Source organism: Citrus sinensis, chromosome 2 (genome assembly GCF_022201045.2).
Source record: "Citrus sinensis cultivar Valencia sweet orange chromosome 2, DVS_A1.0, whole genome shotgun sequence".
Lineage (NCBI taxonomy): Eukaryota > Viridiplantae > Streptophyta > Magnoliopsida > Sapindales > Rutaceae > Citrus > Citrus sinensis.
Window position 1 is genome coordinate 21309916 of NC_068557.1, and position 23593 is coordinate 21333508.

Consider the following 23593-nt stretch of genomic DNA (forward strand, 5'->3'; position numbering starts at 1 on the left):
TGACCTTCATGACTAATGGTGGAACTAGTCTTTCAATTTATGGTGCGTTTACTAATCAATAATCGGAATGAACTGAAATCGAAATAGGGAATGATAATCAAAATAAATTGTTTGCTTTAGTTATGAGAATCGGAATCGAAATGAAGTATATTGTCATTAATGTGCTTACTTTATCTTGAAATTGGAATATATCATTACAATTCTAAACTAACTTTAGTTAATTATTGTGAATTAGTACAAGAACGTCTATCGTAGCTTAGCCAACACAATTTATAGGATATGTATTTTATTTAAGAGGATACTGGAAGCAAATTGTATAAGAAGAAAATATTTGTATTGGCCAAATTGATACTGAATGGAGCTTTGTCAAGTGCAGGTGGATACTGTTCAATGGAGCTGTTTAAATATTTTATTTGTTCTTACATTTTCTTTCACATTCTTATATTCTTATCAATGCCAGGGGCCAGAAAATGGCCCATTAGTTGGGTCCAACAAACTTTTTCAATTATAAAAGAGTGGTAGAGAATATAATATGATTGAGAAAAAAATTGAAAACATGTAACATTATTTTAGAAATCAACAATGTAATACTAAACGCGGAAAAACTTATGAATTCATATTTCTAAAAAAAGAAAACTTAAATTTTAATAGTTTTATTTCCCTAGCAAAAAAAAAAAACTAGATTAACAAATTGAGCATTATTTATTCAAAAACAAAATAATATATATATTTTTTCTCCTAAACCTACTTTAGGATTGGTTGGTACCTCAATCTCTTGAAGTACAAGTACATGGATTCAAAAGTCCCTCTAGTGAATATGAAAGTTAATTTTTTTTTTTAAATTTTTCATTGAGGACTCTATGGGCTTATTTGTGCTTAGTTTTTTTGAGTTTATTTATGTATTTCTATAAACGTATATGTAAATTATAATGCAATATTAAGATATTTATAAACGAGGAAAAAAAAACTATTTTTTATGTCGAAAATAGCACGTATTAAGTAGAGACATGCTCTACATGTTGTGTGTTTCTACAATTCAATCTTTGAATTAGTTATGTTTGTGTTAGTTGGCTCTAAATTATAGGATAATTCCCTCCAATGAATATGCAAGTTAGTTTTCTTTGATTTTTAATTGACGATTCAGTGGGCTTATTTGTGCTTAGTCTTTTTGAGCTTATTTATGTATTTCTATAAACTTATATGTAAATTATAATGTAATATAAAGATATTTATAAACGAGGAAAGAAGTTATTTTTTATGTCGAAAATAGCACTTATTAAGTAGAGACATGCTCTACATGTTGTGTGTTTCTACGATTCAATCTTTGAATTAGTTATTGTGTGTGCTAGTTGGCTCTAAATTATAGGATAATAATTTAGTTTAAAGTAGAAAATTAGTGCCGGGTCACAAATAAAAAAGTAAAGATTTGATGATTGCAAAAGTAAGTAATTGACTTGTTAAATATATATATTTTAAATATAAAAAGCAGTGGTGATAAAAATGATGACAATTAAAGTCAATAAAAGACTCCACAAAACTAATTTTTCAATAAATTTTCTATTGATGCCAAACTTTGACTTACCTTTCAACGGATCTCAATATGAATTGAAAAAAACAAAAATCCTGATTTTAATCCAACAAATAAAAATAATCATCACTTTTCGCATTCATGCTTGATGCTTTTCTAAAGAATAATATTTCGATAAAATTAGAGAAGGAAGTATGAGGAAAATTTGACATGGCCAATTACCTTAACCAATGTTACTAAATTTACTAGTTATATGAAAGAGATAAATAATTGTGACCTTAATTATTTCTTTTAAGATGAATTTAGTATATACATAGTATAAAAAACGATTTTATTTTTTTGGGCTCAAACTGTTGAAATCCTCAAGCTAACGTCTGAATCAGTACTCAGTAGACTGCGTAATGTCCACCAACTTGGCTTGTCCACTAATTGAGTGCGTAGGAAGTTGCTGAAAGTTGAATTTAATATTAATATTACTACTTTGATTCCAATATGTGAAGTTGAAAATAGAACAGAGTCAACTATTGTAAAATTAACTAAGCCACATTTTGAATGTTGAGTATATTTTTTCTATTCTTCGTTCAAGTTGTTTCATTTTATTTATTTTTAAAAAATATTTTTAAGTTACGCTCATTGCTATAGTGTTGATCAGGACTCGTCTCAAAATTTTTTGCGTTCTTATTTATGGAGAGGATAATTCAATTGACGATGATTTAACGAACTTGAGTTAGTTGAATGATTCTTAAATATGATGAAATGAGCCGTTAATTTTCATTAATTCTCCTAAAATTTTCTCAAATATTAATTTGTTCAATGAAATATGAATTAATTTGGACTAATAAATTAATTATGTGACATTGTGTTGTATTAAATAATTTTGTAAATATGGAATCTTAAAAATATATAAATCCCATTTTGGAATTGTATTAAAGATGCGGTGCGTTGGATATATTGCCACGTGTTAGCCTGTTAGGTTTTGTTTTTTCTTCGAAGCCAAAAAAAATGCACGTTGATGTTATCGCCCACCACGCTGACGCTGCTGATGAAATGGACATGCCGTAGAATCTCGTCAGCATGAATGCCAATCCGGCCAAGTACGATTCGATACGCTGCCGTTTGGTGACTAACGGTTAACTAAAATGCTTTGTTCATTTACGTTTTTGTACCTCCAATTGGATAATGCATTATGAATTTATGGGACAAGCAATCTTATTCCAAATAATGCAACCTCCAACCCTCACACACTAAATGCAGCCCCCTTTGAAATACCATTTATGGTTCCCATATTTCCAAACCCCGCATCTAAAAATTAGGAGAAAAAAAATTTATATGAGTCGTATATCACATATTTGTTTATTCGTCAATAAATAAATGTCACATGTATATATATTTATTAAGAAAAAAATAACTTAAAATATGTATAACTTATTTATTTGATAACTGAGATGAGATCACTCCACATAAATTTTTTTATAAAAAATAACTAATTTCGGATAATATCATTCCATATAAATTTTTCTGTAAAAGATAATTAAGAAATAATAAAAAATAATCCAATCAATAATTTCACGTCAACCATTACAATTATAAATTCAAAAGTTATAATACGTGATAGTATAAGTAATCTTGCTTAATTTGAATGAAGATACCACAAATTTAAAAAATATTTTAACAAGTTGTTGTTTAAAATTTTTTTCCCCAAAAATTTGGTTACTTGTATATTTGAAGACTCATCCTCCGGATATTTCGTTTTACTTTTTTCTAAATTTTTGTTAATGAAAATGAACAAAGTGTCTCCAAAAGGCTAAATTAGTAAATACACACCTGTGCGCGAGACACGTGCTCGGACATTCCGCGGCCTCTATATAATCAGAAGTTCAGAACAACTCTTCGCCATTTCCTCAGCACGACATTTCTGCGCTTCCACCCGCAAAAACCATCTCCTCCTCACGTGATCCACACTCACTCTGAATCTCGCAGGTAAATTCCATGATGGAGTTTTTTTTTTTTTTTTTGACCCCTATTATTGAAGTAATTCAAATGAAAAAGCTAAAAAAAAAAGTGCTAGATGTTTAATTATTTGTTTCTTCAACTTAGATTTAGCTGATTTTAATGTTTATGTTCCGTTCGTTTTTGAAAATTCTGTTTGGTTGGTGAGAAAACTGAGGGAAGACGAAAATGCAGAAGATATTTTATTTTTTCTGTTTTTCCTACATTTTCTCGGTAGTCAAATGACGGTTTGAAATTGGATAGTTAGTTGTTAGTTACGCATTTTTATCTACTTTAGAACTGTTATTTAATTTAATTTGGCAATTATTTATTTACGCTACTGTAAATGCTAATTCAAATATTAACAGAGATTTACTACTAACGTAATATTCTTCATGATTAGATTAGTCTATATGCGATCTGATTTTAAACGATTTCTTCAAATCTCTCCTTTTTTTTTTGGTAATTTATTTCCTAATTATTAACTTCTTTTTTAATTTTTTGGTTTTTTTGGAAAAAAGAAAGAGTGAAAATATAGTTTATTTATTTATTTAATGTTTCTACTGTCTTCATGCAGTTATTATGGATCCTATAATAAGCAAGATCTTTCCTGTTTTATCCGTTCATATGAATTGTGCTTAGTTATCTGAGTTTACGTATTTTGTTCTGTACCTACTTTTTTATTTATTTTTTGAGAGGTACCCACTTCTTTATTGATTTAGGATAAGTAGAGTCAAAGTCTAATTTCTTTTTTCTGGTTTAATTAGGGTTGCTTTATGTTTTCTTGTTGGTTCATATGTATTGTGTATTTGTGCTTGTGATTTTAGGTTCTTTACACAGTTTTCGTCAATAATATTCAGTAATTTCTCAATTGAGATCTTTTCCTCTCTAGTGAAAGCTTCCTTCTTGGGTTATTGAGACTGTGCACTAGAACTACATCTAGTATCTTTTCCATACTGCCTCATTTATTTGACTAACCATAAGTGAAATAAATTTGTACAGATCGTGATTGGCATTGACAAATGGCTCCAGCGGCAGCATCTGATTCGATAAAGCCTAGAGGTGTTGTTTCAAAGCATGTTGATGATTGTAGTTAGATTAGTCCATAATTGCTTATATTTGTGAGCAAAAAAGTGCTATGTTAATATCAAAATTTTTAACGAAATGATTTGTTTTTGCTCTCATACTTACATGGATAGTAAGAAAATATTAGGATACTAAATTTATAACTTTCAGTTCTAAAAGGTAGTGTGCTTGCCAATTTTTCAATCTTCTCTCTTTATGTTATACAGATGTTTGTATTGTCGGGGTTGCTCGTACACCAATGGGTGGATTTCTTGGTACTCTATCTTCCTTATCTGCTACCAAGCTTGGATCTATCGCTATTGAAGGTTGGAACGAAACCTTTTATTTTCTTCAAGCCAAATACTGAAATATTATTCTATTTCTCTTTCTTTCTCTCATTCTGTATCTTTAATGTAAGATTCTAACTCATTCGTTTTTAATTGTTACTTTTTGTCACCTACAGCTGCTCTTAAGAGAGCAAATGTTGATCCATCACTTGTACAAGAAGTTTTCTTTGGTAATGTTCTCAGTGCAAATCTAGGACAGGCTCCTGCTAGACAGGCTGCATTGGGTGCAGGAATTCCGAATTCAGTGGTCTGTACTACTGTTAACAAAGTTTGTGCATCAGGGCTGAAAGGTAACATGGAAGAAGTCTTTTCTTTTTCCTCTCCCATTCTCTCTTGGGTTTTATTTTCTATTTTTTATTGTTTGGGAATTCATCTTAACATCTGTTGGCATTTTGTTGGTCATTGCAGCTATAATGCTTGCATCACAGAGTATCCAGTTGGGGATCAATGATGTCATTGTGGCTGGAGGAATGGAAAGCATGTCTAACGCACCTAAATATTTGGCAGAAGCGAGGTTTATATCCCTCCCTCCCCTTTTTTCTCCCCAAAAGTGGAACTCAGTTACAGATTTCTGATTTTGTACTTGCATGCAGAAAGGGGTCTCGACTTGGACATGATTCTCTGGTTGATGGAATGCTTAAAGATGGATTATGGGATGTTTATAATGATTGTAGCATGGGAACTTGTGCTGAACTTTGTGCTGAACAACATTCAATAACAAGGGAGAATCAGGTATTGGATTTCTCCGATTCTTGAATTTCATCTGTAGAAGGCTACTAATCTTGCATTTACAACTCATGATTCATATCTTCATGATTTCTGCAGGATGACTTTGCTGTTCTGAGCTTTGAGCGTGGTATTGCTGCCCAAGATGCTGGTGCCTTTGCATGGGAAATTGTTCCAGTGAGACATCTAGTTATATTTAGTTTAAGTGATGCTATGTCAGGTTTTGTTCTACATATTTGCATACTGAATCTAATGCAATGCAGGTTGAAGTTTCTGCGGGAAGGGGAAAACCATCAACCATTGTTGATAAGGATGAAGGTTTAGGCAAGGTAAATATTATGTAAATTCAGATGCATAAGTGTATTCACACAGTGTTATCTTCAATCTGCTGATTCCAATGATATGATACGTATTTTTTACCTCCATTGAGATTGATGTTTTTGTAGCAAGTTGGCTATAATAATTTCCTTTTGGCAAACTTGCAACTGCCGGTTAAACTACCTTCAGTTTGCATTTGGAATTGTTTTTCCAACTTCCTGCTTAATGATGTTGCACATGTTGCTTTTATTTTATACCAGTTTGACCCGGCAAAATTGAGGAAGCTTCGACCAAGTTTCAAGGAGAATGGAGGAACTGTTACGGCTGGCAATGCCTCTAGTATAAGGTCAATCCCGAAACAGGGTCAAAAATTTGACTTCAAACTCCGAGATTATTGCTTTTTAAACTTACACACAAAAGCTTTTGAAATTTACCTATGAGATGTTTATTCATTTCATAGTCATGTTGCAACAACCTCCATGTACTGGCTTGCCCTAGTTATAATCATGTTAGAAACTTGCTCCTTTGTATCATGAAGCTATTAAGAACTTGTAATCATTTTGTTCCCTAGTCTTTCTATTAAGAATTTGTAATCATTTTGTTCCCTAGTCTTTCTCAGGAGAAACTGATTATCCTCAAACAACTTTAAAATTTCATCCATTAAAGCATATGCAGTTTCTCACAATTTTGGTTATTTGAGTCCTACAAGGACTTGAAACCAACCTCCTACTGAAGGTACAATTGCTCTTATTGACAGTGATGGAGCTGCAGCATTAGTTCTAGTCAGTGGAGAGAAGGTACTTAAGCTGGGTTTGCAAGTGATCGCCAAGATCACAGGATATGCTGATGCTGCTCAGGTACATTTCCATATATGTAGAAAAAAAGTAGTTATGGTGCCTAGCACACTAAAATATTGTGAGCAGTAGATGACTGTTTCTCATACTAGTCATTTCTATTTTTACTTTTATTATCTATTTTAGTTTCAAGCTTCATGTCATGTGATGTTCATACGTGTTTACTTTTCAGGCACCAGAGATGTTTACGACAGCTCCAGCCCTAGCCATACCTAAAGCCATTTCAAATGCTGGCTTGGAGGCTTCTCAAGTTGACTGTTACGAAATAAATGAGGCCTTTGCTGTAAGATTTTATTGCTAATTGTTAATGTGGTTTCTCTACCAATTTTGGGGATTGCTGTATCTTGAATTACCAAATTGGTTTTTGTAGGTCGTCGCCCTTGCAAACCAGAAATTGCTTGGACTAAATCCTGTGAGTTCTCCGCCTCAAAAGTTGATTCTCTGTGCATTTGCTCATGTTTTCTCTGCCTATGCATGAGCATATGCAAGTTTTCAAAATTGTTCATTTATTAATCAAGATCTTTTTCTGATCCTGCTTACAGGACAAGGTTAATGTCCATGGTGGAGCAGTAGCTTTGGGACATCCTCTGGGCTGCAGCGGAGCTCGTATCTTGGTCACACTTTTGGGGGTATGTTCTCAAAAACATCTATTGCATCATCGTGTAAAGATTGTTTTCTTTCCATCATCATTTAACGAAATGTTACTGCAGGTACTTAGGCAGAAAAACGGGAAATACGGTGTTGGTGGCGTTTGCAACGGAGGAGGAGGTGCATCGGCACTTGTTGTAGAGCTTGTGTAAGCCTTTTCTGTTCGGGTAAGTCTCATGCATATTCATTTAAAATTTACATGAGCACATAGGCATAGTTAGGCTATGATTAACATGACTGCAACTTCTCTTTGCTACAGATTATTATCAACGAGGTTGCACCCTTCTTGTGGAGTATAATTATGGCCCATTAGGGTGGGGTGTTGTGCAATTGTATCTCCGTTTCTTTTTCATATGTGCTTTCGTCTTCAATAAAAAGATAATAATTTTCTGGCTTTGCTCTCTCTCTGTCTCTCTCTGTCTCTTTCATTTTATATATGTGTGCGCGTACGTGTGAATTAAATGGTATGAACTTTGATGATAATCGTGCTATTGTATGTAACTAACAATTGAAAGTAATTGCTTGCAACATCAAACACCATTGCTACTAAATTTTTAGAAACACAATTTATTTATAATCGTTATCCGTGATTCAAAACAGATCCATACTGCTCTCCAGTAGCAAATGACCCAGCAAACGTGCGCAAAAATCACTCTCAATCCAATCCACATGTTGCATCCTATTAAAAAAAAAAAAAAAAAAAATCCACACGTTACATGTAGAGAAGCCTCATGAGACTATCAATAATTGGGAAGCTAAGTTGTGTCATCGATGCACCAGACATTGCCTAATGGGTAGTTACAACATTTAAGCTTGTACGTAAAACAAGAACGTCATGAAATAAGTGATCTCTCTTCTTTTTTTTTTCTCCATTTAAGTTAAAATCGAGGCATCTTTACCAAAATACAATTCTATAATCACACAATCTGATAATACATTTAGTTTAAAATTGGAGACTCAAAGATTTTCTCAATATTGTATGTCACTATGCATGAGGAATACGGAATAGGGTGAGGTTATTTACATTCTTAATAAATTCTTTAAACACTTTTTTAGTTAAGATACTCGACGAGAAAATATTAAAATTAAATAATTACTCAACACGCTCTTAAAAATTTCAAAATGACCTCAAATTGAATCATTGCCGTAGTATAGTTTTATTTTCGGTCTACAACCACAAAAATAATTTTAAAACCCAACTCTTTCACTCTTCGATAATTCACCAACAAGAACATGCTTTTCATTTGATTTTGGTTCGCAAGCTTCGTGTATAGTCAGACGGATAAAAATAGTTGATAACATAATCTATAAGGCTTGTGAGCCATGACCAATCCAAAAGCTAGTTAATAGAATAATATATAGGATTTTAATTTAATGAAAAACGTCAGAGGTAGGATCAGATAAAACTAAAAACCAACAGCTTTCTACGCTTGTGATTGATATTAATGAAGTCTTTGCATAGAGATGTTAACTAGATATCTTTGTAGATTTTTTTTTTTTTTTTGAGAAATTATCTTTTTGTTTTTTGGTCAGATATATATTTAACTACTATAAAATCTTGACATGTACTTTGCACCATCTTTATTTTTCAGTTTGTAATCAATTAACTACTTTAACACAAAAAAAAAATGACTATTTTATCTTTAAATAAATTAAAAGACCATTTTATTCTACAAAATTTTGAAAAATAAAAAAATTCATAATTATAGAATATCCCTAAATTTAATAAAATAAATCAATCTTAAATTCAATATGTTAATTTTTTATAAATATAATTTCATTTAAAAATTATCATGTTAATTTTTTGTAATCATAATTTCATTTAATTTGTATAGGGAAGTTTCTTAATATTAATTATTGGAAAGTTTGCAATAATTATAGAGAGCTTTTCTCTTCATTTTAATTTTTGTAAACTTCCTATACTTAATTTAATTAAAAAAAATTAAATGAAATTATAAATACAAAAAAAGTATAATTATAAGATGTTATTTTTATAATTATTATTTTATGTAAAAATTATCATCTTAAATTTTTTAGATTTATTTATTTTAATGAATTTAGGGGTATTCTTATAATTATAATTTTTATATTTTTCAAAATTTTGTGGAAGAAAATAGTCTTTTAATTCATTTAGGGATAGAATGGTTACTTTTAGTATCAAAGTGGTTATTTGATACAAGTTTAAAAATAAAGATATGCCACAATTTTGTGGTGGTTAAATGTATATGTGACAAAAAAAAAAAAAGTGGTACAGAGATAATTTTCTTTTCTTTTTTTAAGTTGTAGATTTAAAATTGGTAGTGAATCTAAGAAATTTGTTAATACTAAGATTTATTGGTAGAGAGAATTTAACCGAGCATAATATGTCAAAAAGAAAAAAAGGTGAAAATGAGACTGTGAATACAAATATATAGGAAGTTTAATTGTTTAAGTACTTTTTTCATGCATTTTTTCGTTAGAGATATTATGGCATAATAGGTGTGCCAAATAGAATTTCACATAAAACCAATGTCACAAAAGAGCTCATAACATAATATTATCGTGAAAAAATAAATCTTTAGTATTTTATTTATTAAAAATAGCTTAAAGGTTAAGGTCATATTTCCTAGTGCGATGTAGTGGAAAAAACTATAACTATAAAATAAAAATTAATAGTATATAGTAAATAAAATATTCAAATAATAATTTTGAAAAAAATAATAAATATCTTATAAATTTTCATCATACAAGTAATAGATTAAATCAACTTAACTTCTAAACTACAGTAATTTTTCATCATAGCTCAATAGTACTCACCTTGCAACATAAAGACTTATAATCCTTGAGTTTGAGTCGCGACGAAGGCCACGAGTTAAATAAGTGGTACTATAGTTTGAGAAATATTGAATCAAATCCCGAAAAAGATAATATAGCTCTATGAACAATTAAGCCCATCAAGCCCGACTAATAAATCTCCACGAAGGATTGAGCCCATCAATATTGGGATGATCTGGATGATTTAAATGATTTAAACCTGGGAATAGAGATGGCCAACAGACAGTGCCCTGTCGGCCCAGGCCTATTAAAGGAAGTCCACGTGTGCTCGTGCTCATGTCGAGCCGTACCCATTATTCGTTTCGTGTCATGTCGTGCCATGTCTACACCTGTCATACTGTGGGCCGTGCCGTGTTGTGCCTAGGAAAAATAGTCCACTAAATTTTATTTTTTTTTAAGAGCGTATGCTAAGTTATTGACTTATTTTTTTTAAGTTTATGTACTTTGTTTGGACCCATGTGCCTTTATTTAAATTTAATAAAATAAAAAATTAAAAACTCAAGTTCATATTCAATAATAAAAAATTAATAATAATAAGAGAATATAATATTAGTTGTTAAGTTTGACTCTATGGTATTATAATTCTTTTTTGGTAATTAACAACAACAATAATAATAATTTTTTTAAGGGTTAACTTAATTGTTAACTTGGAATTACGTAGAGTCATATATCATAATTTATAATAATATTAATACATATTTATAAAATCATGATATATATAATTTTATTTATTAAAATCATGATATCAGTTATTTATTTAATAAATTATAAATATAAATCAATTATAATTTTTTTGAAACTAAGAATTAAATAAATTTAAAAAATTTGAGCTAATAAAATATATTAAAAAATTTAATTTTAAGTTATTTATAAAATCATAAAATTTTAAGTTTACTTTTATTAAAAAATGAAACGCGTTCATTGCGTGTTGTGCTTTATCATATCTCTAATTATGTCGTATTTTTAAGATCCACGTGCTTAAAATTTAAACCTGACACAACTCACATACGTATCGTGTCGTGCCGCGTGCTCTACCAGAACGTGCTTGTACCGTCCGGGGCCACCTCTACCCGGAAATGCGTCGAAAGATACATTAATATCACGAGCTGCTCGAACTTATCTGCATGGATTGCTGTTAAGTAATCATGTCGTCACGTTAAGCTCAGAAAGTCGGCTCCAGTGATCCTTTAGTGTGAAATAACCTTTAAATACATTAGAAATTATTAAAAATCTTCAAAACTTCGAAGTAATTTAACATATTGACCAAATCGATCAGCAAACAGGTTTTCGGCTTTTGTCAAAAGTCGAAAAACTTTTTCATACAAATGATCGCAAGGATCTGATTTTATCACTTTTCCAACGTTGCACATTACCTTACCAAGAACCTGATCCCATCAGATCATGGCTCCCACGGAATTGCAAAATGCATTATTCACGAAAAGCTTAGCTGGAAGAACCAAACACCGTTGAAGTCATTCATTCATTCAAAAAAGTGGGCCCTGGGAATCCACCCTTTCCATTCTTACAACAACATGTCTTGTCCTTGGCCCATTGGACCCACTCTCCCTCTCTCTTACGAAAATATTTTCTCTTTCTTTTTTTCCTTTTTCTTCTTCATTATCAATTGAAGAACAAAGCGGACACGCCAAACTCAATAGCTTAAAACGCAGCAAGCATCAACGAAAAACGACTTCGAAGTTCCCCGCTCAAATCTTTCTCCTCAACCCCCATGGCTGTAAGCTCTTTTTCGATTTATGGAAAACAAACAAAAAAAAAAATTCTTTTTTCCCCCCCTTTTATTGACTTTGGCTGATTACTGTTTTGTTTCCTTTTAGAGCTTGTGGGTTTGTGCAGTAGCTTATGTGTCTTTAATAAGCTCGTTTACTTTCAGCTGAATGGATTTAATTCAACACCCCACATGATCCTTTGAAGATTGATGAGCTCAGATGTGATTGGTTGTTGCTTATTTCTACCCTGTAATTTATTTGCTTCAATTTGGTGCTTGTTGGTTGAGTGTCTTGATTTTTTTTGCTTTCTCTTTTGGTATATGAATGCAAATATTGGAAGTTCTGCCAACAGGGTACTTTAAAAAAAGTTTTTATGCGGTATTAGGAAACTAAAAGTAGATATGTCTTTGTACTGAGGCTATTCTTTATGCTAGCTGGGCATATTGTGCTGCTGGCGTGGAGATGGAATGATAGTTTTTTGAGGAACTTTTATTTTTTTCTTTGTGACAAGTTGGGTTTTGTTACATCATTTATTGATTTCTCGGATGAATTCCTTGGTTTCCTCTGTTGATGCGTCTGTTTCAATGCATGTTAACTGCCCATCCGCTTTTTGGCTAACTTATGTTTATGTTTCTAGAGAAATTGTCAAAATTCAGGGCTTTAGTGTTTATGTAGATTTTTCTGCTGCCATTCCTATCGATTTTTTATTTATGGCAAGTTTCCTTCTGATATGTGTGACCTCTCAGTGAAATTTTAATATCTACAGGAGAAAGGTGGACCATTGCCAAAGTTTGGTGAATGGGATGTGAACGATCCAGCATCAGCGGAGGGATTCACTGTTATTTTCAACAAGGCAAGAAATGAGAAAAAGACTGGTGGCAAACCTGACTCACCAGTGAAGGATGATTCTCAATTTAAACATGGAGCTGTACTTGGAAAGCCTCAGTCTGTAAGTTGCCACTATCTCCTAATACCTTATTTTTGTTGCTGTTTGATTAGAATCTCCACCAATTTAATGATTCAGTTTAAGTTTTATGAAGTTGTTGAATACCTCAAGAAAATGTTTTGGTACACCAGTGATCAAATTAAAGAATTTGCAATCTAACTTTTAGTTCCAACTTCAAAGCAGAGTAATATCGTTGATACAGTACCTTCTTATTAACTCACTCATATTATTTGAAATTATAGCTTATCACCCTCAATTTCCCATTACTCACTTCTCATGTTTGTGTTTTGTTTCTAAAATACAGTCTTTACGCTAGGATTGCACCCATGTCAGAACAAATCTTAGTTTTTGCTCATTATCTTTTTTTTTTTGGGGGTGGGGGGGGGGGGGGGGGTGACATTTCAGTTGATTCTAATGTATGTGTATACTTCTCATGGCCAAATTATTTCTAGATGGCTTTCTCCTAGTTTCTCCTGAATCAGTACCATCTCCCACTTCAAATGATATTCATCAACAGACCATGTCCTTTATGCAGGAAAATGCTTTACATTCAAATTTTACTGAAAAACATTATGGAAATACGTGGCGTCACAGTTACAGTATTTGAGACATACTATGTTATGACAATACATATATCTTACCAGTACCCACCCTGTGTATTTAGAACTAATACTATATTGCTTGCCATATACTTTTATGACAGAAAATTAGTGTGGCTTGATGGATATCCAATTGGCTGGCTATTGTTTCCATTTTTGGAAGGTGGTTATGAAAGATGAATATATGAAGTAACATAAATGGTTATTGTTTATTGTTAGTATATGCCCTTTTGAAATGAAAACAGCACACATGTACCATATTCTAAGGTTGACCAGTCTACTTATTTTGATGTTTGCAAATGCATTGATTTGCAGAAAAAATGGTTTTGCTGCATGCAAGCTGCCCGTGCAGAATCATAGGAAGCTCTTATCTTTTAAGAGCTTTGCAAGAAAAGCTTCATATATCTATGTCCAGCCACGATGTAAGATCCGGAAGACTGGAGCTTATCAGAAGCTATGATAGGTCCTACTGGAATCTGTTTGTTGTGAATTTAAGCTTTGGTGATGGTGCGATCCTACGGAAGAATATTATAAAAGAACTATATTTTATGTTTGTGATAAGTCCTTGCTCGGGTTCCACTACTCCCCTTCATTCAGTTTTTCATGCATTGACTCTTTTTCTCTGTGAAAATTCTCCTCTCTATTGTTTCAAGTGAATGTGATTTTCTGTATGAATCTGTGTACTTGTGCCAAATGGTCATATTAGAATGGTTCTCCAAGAATACTGGTTTCCTAATTTGCTGCAGGCGACCAGTTAATTTCCTTCCATTGATGAATTATCTGGCACTTTATTCCCCAAAAGAGAAGATTGAAGCATGAAAAAGAAAGACATGTAAACGATCTACAGACAGTTGCCTTGGCACACATCATGTAGAGAAACTTACTAATATGAATGGGACTAGCTACCAAAACAGGCACAGAGACATGGAAATCAAAACCTCCAGCTTGTCGTGTTATAATAAAATGAACATGCATTGCACTCTAAACTCTTGATAGTCCTTGTTTTCGGTCAAACAAGCGCTTCAAAAGATGGATTTGGAGAAAACTAGCCGTGATAAGGAAAAAGGATCCAAGCATAGCTTTGTAGATTGCTCTCCGGCTCATTGTTTTATTCACTTTACCAGTCAAGTTAAATCCATTGATCAATGAATGTTTCCAGATTTTATCAGGATTAGCGGAAATGAGTGTAAAGTTGTTACCTATGGATTGGCGTTCGGTCTGAGCATCAAACCAATGCTGTTGAAAGTGAATGTCGTAAAGTGCTTCCTCCAGCTTTGCTATCTGATCCAATATGGGATTAATATGCTCTGCAGATATTCACAAAAATCATCAGTGAGCGAAAGAAGAAAGGAAGGAAGATTGTTTCGTTCTCACCGTCTTTGGCATGCTGATCGTGGTAAGCATAGTGAGCAACATGTATATCAAAATCAGGAGTTTCATGATAAGGAGACTTGTTGGTGAAACAAAACTTGTAAAGCCCTTTCTTGTATGCCACAAACTCGAACGTTGCAGTGCTCCTGCGGTCAAAGTCACGAACACGTTCATCAGAAGGTCCCGTCACCTGATAATCTCAACGAGCATTTAAAAATGATCAGTGATCCGTGCAAGATAATGGACAATGAAACCTGAAAAATAAAACAAAGCTAAAGGAAAACAAATAGAATGATACATACAGTGAGTTCAACACCTTCATCAGAGTAATGCCATGGATTATCAGCCTTAACGACAACAAAAGAACAATGAAGAGTGTCACCTTCACATTCAACATTATGAGACACACATTCTTCTCTGTCTATTTCAAATCTTATGCCTTGTGTAATCCTCACAAAACTCAGCATACCCACCAGCATTATCATTAGTACCACATGCTTCAAGCACCACAATGTGTCCATATCAATCTGTGATTTATCTCTAGATTAATAATTTTAATGTCTCAGACTTGAAGATATGTCATAACATGAGAGCCAAGAGAGTGACTGATTTGTCAGAAGTGTATTTGATAACTAACACCAGCGGTTTAGAAGTTGTAATATATTTGTTTTCTTTAGGATACAGTTTCAGTTGTGAGTGTTGACCGAGGCAAACTTCCATTTGGAACTCTAAAGTCTAAACGATGTCGCTTTTCATTTAATAATCAGTCTTTAAATGCGTTCTTCAATTTGATGGGATTATCCAATTAAGCAACATCGGTTGTTGAAATTCTCTCTTATTGTCATTATCACTGCCATAAGTAATTCATTTTAAAATAAAGTTCATATGACATAATTGAACTGGATGAGAACATTCATTTAAAGATTAAATCCAAATAATGATAAGAAGAAAATTTAGAATATGATAATACTTCAATTTGATGGTAACACGAGAACTGCCAAGACAATCAAAAGCTGCTACTTCGTGTATCCTATTATTATCTGGTGAGTTTGGTCGCATTGACATTACTCATTAGTAACTTTACAAACGCTATTTTTGACCCATCAAAAAACTGGTCCTTTTTTTTTTTTATCTTTTACTAATAAGTTTCTATGTAGTAGATTGAGCAGACTGTACACCAAAAAGTCGGTGACTAATTCCTCCCCCCATACAGCACTTGTATCTGTACAACACAAACATGCGGGTTCCATTGTCAGCAGCTATACAGAAGCAGGGGATGGCTGCAAGATCTTCTTCTCCTCTGTTGCCAGCCTCTTGTGTAGTCGCTCTAAATGAAAAGTAAATTCCGCGTGTAAGTCCCTCAGCAACTTTGCTTTCTTGAACTCCTCAGTTCCAGAATAAGCAAGCTTCAATTCATGGCTAATCCCAGCATTGCCATTCTGTAGTTTCTTCTGCAAAATGTAATCCATCAAAATCAAGTTTCACAAAGAAGCATCATGCCATCATATCTGATGTTGAATTAAAAAAAGTTAACAATAGCTAACCTGAGATTTAAGCATACAAGTCCCAGTTGGCGCTGATATATCCCGCCACAAGATGTTTCTGGCCACCACCCACGGCCTGCAGGCAATGCACGCAGTGATTAAAGCAGAAATATAGAATCCGTAAATCCAAACAGAGCAGGTTCTTGATGGCTCTCAAAAATATCTTAAAGTATTAAATGGGAGCTGTTAGACAAAGAGGAAATTAGCATCATACTTGCACGGCATCGCTTACCTTCCTCTAGAGGATATGATGATATGTCCTGGGTTATTAAAAAATTTACATAAAACTTGAAGATCTTTATGAGTATTCAACACAATTGCTCCTCGAGCATACAACTCCTTTGACGAACTTGCGAAAACATATGATTGAGATACTATTGAAGTCTGTTGGTGAATGAATTCAGTAATTGTTGAAGGAGATAAATCTTTCTCCAAGTTCTCAATTAATATCAAGTAATTGTCTGCTCCTCCAAGATCAGCATCTTGCCTGTTGATTTCATTAATATCCTCAGCCCAACCTACCTTTTAGAAAATGGAAAGAAGTTAAATGGTTAATGAGATGTCCTTTCATAGAAGTCTTAAATTGGAAGTCACTATCAGGAGCACAACATTTTGATAAAAGAGTTGGGTCTTTAAAGCATGGGGACAAACCTTCAGACGGATGAATTTGACTGACCGACCGCTTGGCACACTTTTTACCCTGCAATAAGTGGAAAAAACATCAATTATTGCTCTAAATGAACGCTTGCTAGTGAAAACAGATTGTACTCGAGCAATTCTAGAACACCATATACAAAATTGACTTGCCTGCATTAGACACGACAGCTAAACAACTAGCTACTATTTTCTTTATTGCAAGCATTACCACCAAAGGATGTAATATAGCAGATAGAACTTAGAAGTTGAAATCTAGCAGTGGTACTTACAATTTTCTCCTTTGCTCTCTCCAGAAATAAAGCCACATTTCGATCGGGTTTCTCCTTAGACTGGACGAGGCATATGTTTTCAATCTTCTTCTCCATCATAATGCCGGCACCGGGGCCATGCTGCCAAACAAGTACGAAGGTGCACAAACACTCTTCTTCCCCCTTTGCTCTAGAATGCCTTTCAGTAATCACCTGCAAGAAGCATATTGTTTTCCGGAACGGGGTTGAAAATGGAAATTTATCATTTCATTCCCATATGAAATTCCCTCCAACAAGAAGGAATCATCTAAACATTAATCCAGTCGAACAACACCAAATAGTTACCAGGATCACAACACATCACTCAATTAAAAGTCAATGTTGACTCATTGACATGCACAAACACTTCATTCGGCTTGAGGAACAGAAAATCCTAAAACTGGGTTCGGCTAGTTTCAGATAATTAGATAAAGGTCTCTCCCTCAGAGAGGGAGATCGTGACAGAAGAGAAGGGGGGGGGGGGGGGGGCCTTTAACATTTTAACCCAAAAAAGATCACATTTTTATCATCGAATTTCAGTGCAGCAAAATGGTCAAAAAAAAGAGGAAAAAAAGATCTTTTGAAAAAAGAGAGTGGCAGAGAGAAGTAAAGTACTAACGTGTTCCATAACGGCGTCGTAGAAGCGAAGGTCGAAGCCGTTGAAAGAGTGGGAGGCGCAAACCGGCAAGCCCTCGACGGCCTTGGAGCATTCCTCGTCCTGTAACTGTACCGACACCGGACGGAACCTCCCTTCAAACTCCTTCAACTCCTCGAAGCTCTCGAACCTGCTGGCCTCGAACACTTCGTCCAGGTTATCCGAAAACCCCACGTACTTTATCGTCAGCCTCTCGCCTTGAGCGCCGACCAGCACGCTGTACCACGCGTCGTCCCCTTCCGCCCGGAACTCCAACTCACTCTCCGCCGCCGCCGACATCCAATCAACGGTGTTGGTCAATGTCGGGAGATAATTGAACTCACCTTTCTTTCTCGTGTGCTTATCCAATGTCCACCACCTGCGTGTGTTTGTGAGAAGCAAAACGAAACCATGAACAAAACTGGATACAAGGAGATGGAAAAGGAAACGAAAAAATTGGTGCACTGTTCTGACACGTGACAGGAGCTCGTGATGATAATGATTGAAAAGAACTTTTGGTATTTGTTATTTTTGAGAATAATATATGAGACTTTGTTTGTCATTCGAGCCCCACCATTTTTTTGGCCCCTCTGCTGATCATTATTAAAGCCCCAGCTCTCAAATGATGTCAAAAGCTTAAGTAAGGATTGGTCTAGGCCAAAAATCAAACGTGTAAATGTAATCGGAACATGCATGCATCATCTAATAAAGTTTTGTCGCATGTACATTCATCTTCATTAATAATGATAATTAAAAAAATATTAGTAATTAATTAAAACAGACGCTATGATTGATTTTATTGTATGGTCGGTAATACGAACTGACTAATCTCCTGATCGCTTATCGTAAGAAGTGACCGACTTAATTAGTTCATAAAGAAGAGAGCATGGAATTAATTGACCTCCCTCATAACGAACGGCAAATGGAATTAAGTGCGGCCAGGAGGTTGCATTTAACATCAACAGCAGCTTTAAATTTTGAATCTTCCGACTGTAACTATCACTTTGAAGCTTTCTTTTAGGTTAAAAACCAAACAAATCTCGCATATTCTGATCGTCCACCTTTTTTCCTTGGGGGGAACTAGCAGGTAAAATGCAGAGACCACAGTTCTCTTTTATTATTCTCAATCCATACAACAATACCATTACTATCAGATACAATACATTATTCCAGTTCACTAGTGAAAGTTACAAAATTCAAAAGGAAAAGGAAATAAGGCTATAGAATACAATAAGGGGGACGGTATATTTAATTGATCGATCAAAAGGTGACTTTATTCATCTTCCATCTGAATAACATTCACCCGAACATTCTGAGAAACAATAAAATAGGAGCTCATACAGAAATGTCTTTTCCAAAAAGTCCAGTTATTCCCTTCCCGGGGTCGTCTTGCTTCACTATTGACTCCCCAACCAGAACCTGCAAGAGGGCAACAAAACTTGATTCCCACACATGTACTGATAATTGTTTGCAGATTCTAAGATGCATTTCTGTTAAGTTTTTCTCATCTAATTTACATAACATATGCTACTGTTTTAGCAAGTATGTTTGCGGAGCAAAAGTTAACTAATGCATTAAAGGGACACTCATATCACACGTCATTTGTTGAAGAACCACATGGCTGAGGAATTACATACATCTAGGTTTCAAATGAAATGAAGTCTATGTTTAATGTCAAAATAATGTGTGGAACTTGGAATTTAGCATGTAAGGAGGAATATGTAGTAAGGTGAAAAAGCTTACAGCTTTAACACCAGCTTCTTGTACGTATGCGATATCATCGGGAGTAAATAGCCCAGATTCACCAACCACCTGAAAATGTCAAAAGTAAGGAATCCAAAATGAAGAAAATATATGAGAAGATGGCCCGCACAAAACATCTGTTTCGTGAATAAGTCTTATCTGGTAAAAGGACCACTTACAATTATGTTCTTTTGACGGATTATTTCACCACGCTCTCCTTCAAGAAGTTTCTTTGTGTTACTAATATCAACCTCAAACGTCTCTGTGGGATAAGAAACAATAGAAATTGCTAGTAAGCCAGGATGGCTAAGTCTATCCTGAGTCAATTTATAAAGATACTTAAGAGGGCCAAACAAGGTACAAGGATCATAAGTTCCACAAATAAATCAATTTTTATAAAGTTAAAAAAGCATACCAAGGTTCCGATTGTTAATACCAATAAGTTCAATCCCCTCAATTCCAAGAACACGATCCATTTCCCTCTCGTCATGAACCTGGAATGAACCAAGGCAGGTGGAGTATTTAATATCCAATTTGTGACCACTTTATGCAGTAATGATGAGGAGACTAAAGAACCAACCATAGTCTCTCATCTTCATAATGATAGAGAACCAGCAACTAATTAATGTTTTACAACTAGGATATATACTCAAGCATAAAATAGTGATCTCAGACACTGCCAGTTGCAGGAATAGTTATGGGAATCAAACAAATGATAAAAGAAGCCCCATTCAAACCTCAACAAGTGCAGTCAAACCAAGCATCTTGCAGATCTTAGTCATGTATCTGATATCAAGATCAGGCAAAACAGCAGCGATCAGAAGAACTGCATCTGCACCTTTAGTTCGGGCATAGTAGATCTGCCATGCGTCTACAATGAATTCTTTGCACAATAGGGGGCACTGCAAACGTGACGGGCATTAGAACCATAACTTATCCTAAAAATATTAGAACCATAACTGATACTATTAACTGTCGTACGAGAAGATGGACAAAGCTAAAAACACAGACAGGAATACAAGATAAAAAAACACACCTTCACTCCTGCACTCCTTACAGCCTCCAAGTTTTCAAAGCTTCCCTTAATTGTTAAGAACAGAAACATGTTAGAGGAAGCAAACAATCATTTGAGCATTTATATCAAAATTTAAGCACATGACTGCTCTAAAAGATAAACTTACCTTAAAATACTTTTCATCTGTCAAAATACTGAGACATGCTGCTCCACCTTTCTCATAAGATCGGGCAATTTCAACCTATCACAAGAAAGTTTCAGACAAGAGAATAAATAAAACCTACATGTGTATGCCGGTGGGCATGATAGAGAAAGAACAACAGTTGGAGGAGGCCTAGATGCTTAGACAAGGTCAAAACTCATTACATTTGTGGGCTCTAGAATATACAAGGAACAATTTGAATTGAGTATAGGTAGTGAGTACTATATTTCAATTTTCAACAATATCAAATTCAGCTACAATAATTGGATGGGATGGCAATTAAGGGCAAAATTATAGAACATGCATACTTACTGGATCAAAATCCTCTCTTAGGATTCCTCTGCTCGGAGAAGCCTTCTTTACTTCAGCAATCAGAGCAGGAAGTCCAGTTCGTTGATTGGCAGCCATAAGAGCTCCAATGAAATCTCTAGCTGGAGGAGCATTGTCAAGGGCATTTTTGAGCATAGATAATGGCCTCCTCTGTTTTAACTGAAAAGGAGTTTAGCATAAATGTCAACGCTCATCAAAATAATCAAAAGAAAAAACATAATTAGAAATAAAGTTGAGAGATTACTTGAGTAACTTCCACGTCCTTGTGCCATACGATCTCCTCCAAAATGTTACGAGGTGTATTGCCCTCATTCTGTATCCGGAACTGAAAAGGTCCCACATAGTGCAAAGGGGGCCCTGTCGGTGGACGTCTCCTAATTTTTATACCCTGGCTAGCAGCGACTTCATTTATCAGCATCCCCACTTCCCACTCTTTAGCTTTAAGTGCAGTTTCAGCATCTTCCATCACTGAGGAAATTGTAGCCGACCCATCCTTGGTCTCAGCCTACAAACAGAATTACAACATCTTTTAGCTCCAAAGCAAATAATCTGAGGGCACGTTCCGGATAGAGTGAATGTAACTTTTACTCCACATCAACAGTGGAATAGATTCACTAGCTATCAGACAGGCCAAAATAAAAAACGGGCAGTTAATTACCATACATTTTACATTTGCAAGTCCCACTAAGAGAAAATAATTTTTTGTTTTACGATTTCAAGAGTAGCACACTCGATGCAGTTTTTTAGTACATGAAAAAAGAACTCTTTGCATCATCATCATCAATTAATCATAATCATCACGAAAAAGGTTACCTTTTGAGCTCGAACGGGCGTGAAACCGACACCGTTTCGTCTGTGCGCGTCCATTGCGGAGGCCGGAATGGACCGTACGATTGAAAACTTACTGGGTCTGCGATTCAGCGTTGGAAACAAAATCCGGGGTGTCGTTTTAGGATAAACCAAGCCCTCCATTTTTACTCTTTTATGTCTGTGAATCCCTAAGCCAAGGCCGCGACTTCCTTCTTTTAAGGTTTTGGAGATTTTGGTGCCGGGAGATTTTCGGAGTTTGGTGGCGGAGATATAATGCTGCCGGGTGTAGCGTAGATTAAGTGCTCCTGAAACACAAATTATTTCCTATAATTCCTAAGAATAAAACTATAAGATAACGTTGGTTGGTTGCATTTTTATTTTCTATTTCAATGTTGTAAACCATTGACTACTTCGCCACTGAAGTTTCAAGTTTCACTTTGACAAGGAAAATAATACCTCTTCCAATGTGGGTACGATAGTTGATTTTTGACGTGAGAACCATTTAATTTTTACACTTTGGTGATTATTTATATTTATTTCTTTTATATTTTATTATTATGTTTTTATGTTGTTAATATATTATGTTGTCAATTTAATTATTTATAATAATTTTAATTTATATGATTGTTCTAAAATACTGGTTATATTATAATTTTTTTTGTTAATACGAGTGGTTTAACCGTCTGTTAATTTATTTTAATTTTAATAAATTAATATTTATTCTTACGTATATATTTATTTTTTAATATTATTATTGTAGCCAAAATTTTGTATCACAGATAAATAGCAATATAATTCGTAATTAAATGAAAGTGAAAATTGCAGTCAGTCGAGTATTCAAGCACATTTTATTTGACCACCAAATAAAAAGATTTTTTTTTAATCATTTTTTGACCATAAATAAGAGCTGGCAGCAGAGCTGATTCGGAATAAGTAAGTTCGGACATGATCAATTTTCAGAGCTTTCTGTCATGATCAACACAGAATGTCAACACAGAATGTCATCTATGAAAGAGTATTATCATATTCACAATATAGTTAAGATAGTATCTCAAATGATATGATATTTGTTTTGACCAAATATTTATTAAGAAATATTAGAATATATACACATTAAAGGAAAAAAGACATTAAAGTTCTAACATTTATTGTGATGATCACATAGATTCTATTGATTTTAGAAATGATCATACAAATCTTTTTTTAACTATGATATCATATCCTTCAACTACAGTCTAATCTTTTATGATACTGCAGTTAATCATAATCTATCTAAACAAAACATAAGACTTTTCAACTTAATATAAATCTTATAAATCAACAGTCGTTTGTTTTTTCAACTTAATAATTTAATTGACTTAATTTCAATAAATTAACTCATTAAATCTGTTTATTTTTTCAATTTAATGAAAATTTTCAGTCATTAAGTCATTAAACTA

General features: G+C 33.9%; 5 protein-coding genes across 5 annotated transcripts; 2 read left to right on the forward strand and 3 right to left on the reverse strand.

Annotated features, from left to right (window-relative positions):
* Nucleotides 1-3349: 3349 nt before the first annotated feature.
* LOC102612024 (acetyl-CoA acetyltransferase, cytosolic 1) lies at nt 3350-7871 on the forward strand. The gene is made up of 15 exons (XM_006469373.4): nt 3350-3508; nt 4520-4579; nt 4810-4908; nt 5046-5219; nt 5338-5443; nt 5523-5661; nt 5755-5832; nt 5919-5984; nt 6234-6319; nt 6731-6830; nt 7000-7110; nt 7198-7239; nt 7370-7456; nt 7538-7642; nt 7735-7871. Exons 2-14 carry the CDS (start codon nt 4540-4542, stop codon nt 7625-7627), a joined length of 1218 nt encoding a protein of 405 aa, XP_006469436.1. The 5' UTR covers nt 3350-3508; nt 4520-4539; the 3' UTR covers nt 7628-7642; nt 7735-7871.
* A 3984-nt stretch (nt 7872-11855) lies between these two features.
* On the forward strand, nt 11856-14236 carry LOC102611736 (protein NOI4). Its single transcript, XM_006469372.4, has 3 exons — nt 11856-12024; nt 12783-12965; nt 13877-14236. The coding sequence occupies exons 1-3, from the start codon at nt 12019-12021 to the stop codon at nt 13919-13921; spliced, it is 234 nt and encodes a 77-aa protein (XP_006469435.1). The 5' UTR covers nt 11856-12018; the 3' UTR covers nt 13922-14236.
* A 306-nt stretch (nt 14237-14542) lies between these two features.
* Nucleotides 14543-15453, reverse strand: LOC107175702 (transmembrane emp24 domain-containing protein p24beta2). The gene is made up of 3 exons (XM_015527393.2): nt 15235-15453; nt 14936-15122; nt 14543-14868 (listed from the first exon to the last, which is right to left on the reverse strand). The coding sequence occupies exons 1-3, from the start codon at nt 15451-15453 to the stop codon at nt 14543-14545; spliced, it is 732 nt and encodes a 243-aa protein (XP_015382879.2).
* A 417-nt stretch (nt 15454-15870) lies between these two features.
* Nucleotides 15871-18636, reverse strand: LOC102611435 (uncharacterized). The gene is made up of 6 exons (XM_006469371.4): nt 18040-18636; nt 17403-17594; nt 17128-17176; nt 16709-16994; nt 16477-16552; nt 15871-16383 (listed from the first exon to the last, which is right to left on the reverse strand). Exons 1-6 carry the CDS (start codon nt 18352-18354, stop codon nt 16192-16194), a joined length of 1110 nt encoding a protein of 369 aa, XP_006469434.1. The 5' UTR covers nt 18355-18636; the 3' UTR covers nt 15871-16191.
* A 499-nt stretch (nt 18637-19135) lies between these two features.
* Nucleotides 19136-22495, reverse strand: LOC102611149 (indole-3-glycerol phosphate synthase, chloroplastic). The gene is made up of 10 exons (XM_006469370.3): nt 22158-22495; nt 21589-21849; nt 21327-21503; nt 20979-21053; nt 20834-20878; nt 20535-20699; nt 20213-20291; nt 19977-20059; nt 19798-19866; nt 19136-19473 (listed from the first exon to the last, which is right to left on the reverse strand). Exons 1-10 carry the CDS (start codon nt 22314-22316, stop codon nt 19390-19392), a joined length of 1197 nt encoding a protein of 398 aa, XP_006469433.1. The 5' UTR covers nt 22317-22495; the 3' UTR covers nt 19136-19389.
* Nucleotides 22496-23593: the final 1098 nt, after the last annotated feature.

Bases quoted from the DNA above. Each gene is read 5' to 3' on its own strand.
- LOC107175702 (XM_015527393.2), bottom strand. From the start codon at position 15,453: ATGGACACATTGTGGTGCTTGAAGCATGTGGTACTAATGATAATGCTG. The intron at 15,123-15,234 runs GTATGTATCATT...TGAGATTATCAG, and splicing joins ATGAAGGTGTTGAACTCACT to GTGACGGGACCTTCTGATGA. The intron at 14,869-14,935 runs GTGAGAACGAAA...GAATATCTGCAG, and splicing joins CGATCAGCATGCCAAAGACG to AGCATATTAATCCCATATTG.
- LOC102611435 (XM_006469371.4), bottom strand. From the start codon at position 18,354: ATGTCGGCGGCGGCGGAGAGTGAGTTGGAGTTCCGGGCGGAAGGGGAC. The intron at 17,595-18,039 runs GTTAGTACTTTA...TGCTTCTTGCAG, and splicing joins ACGACGCCGTTATGGAACAC to GTGATTACTGAAAGGCATTC. The intron at 16,995-17,127 runs GTTTGTCCCCAT...TCTAAAAGGTAG, and splicing joins TCAAATTCATCCGTCTGAAG to GTTGGGCTGAGGATATTAAT.
- LOC102611736 (XM_006469372.4), top strand. The intron at 12,966-13,876 runs GTAAGTTGCCAC...ATTGATTTGCAG, and splicing joins TACTTGGAAAGCCTCAGTCT to AAAAAATGGTTTTGCTGCAT.
- LOC102612024 (XM_006469373.4), top strand. From the start codon at position 4,540: ATGGCTCCAGCGGCAGCATCTGATTCGATAAAGCCTAGAG. The intron at 5,444-5,522 runs GTTTATATCCCT...ACTTGCATGCAG, and splicing joins AAATATTTGGCAGAAGCGAG to AAAGGGGTCTCGACTTGGAC. The intron at 5,662-5,754 runs GTATTGGATTTC...TGATTTCTGCAG, and splicing joins CAATAACAAGGGAGAATCAG to GATGACTTTGCTGTTCTGAG.
- LOC102611149 (XM_006469370.3), bottom strand. From the start codon at position 22,316: ATGGAGGGCTTGGTTTATCCTAAAACGACACCCCGGATTTTGTTTCCA. The intron at 21,850-22,157 runs GTAACCTTTTTC...TTCTGTTTGTAG, and splicing joins CGCCCGTTCGAGCTCAAAAG to GCTGAGACCAAGGATGGGTC. The intron at 20,060-20,212 runs GTATGCTTTTTT...CTTATCCCACAG, and splicing joins TATTAACAATCGGAACCTTG to AGACGTTTGAGGTTGATATT.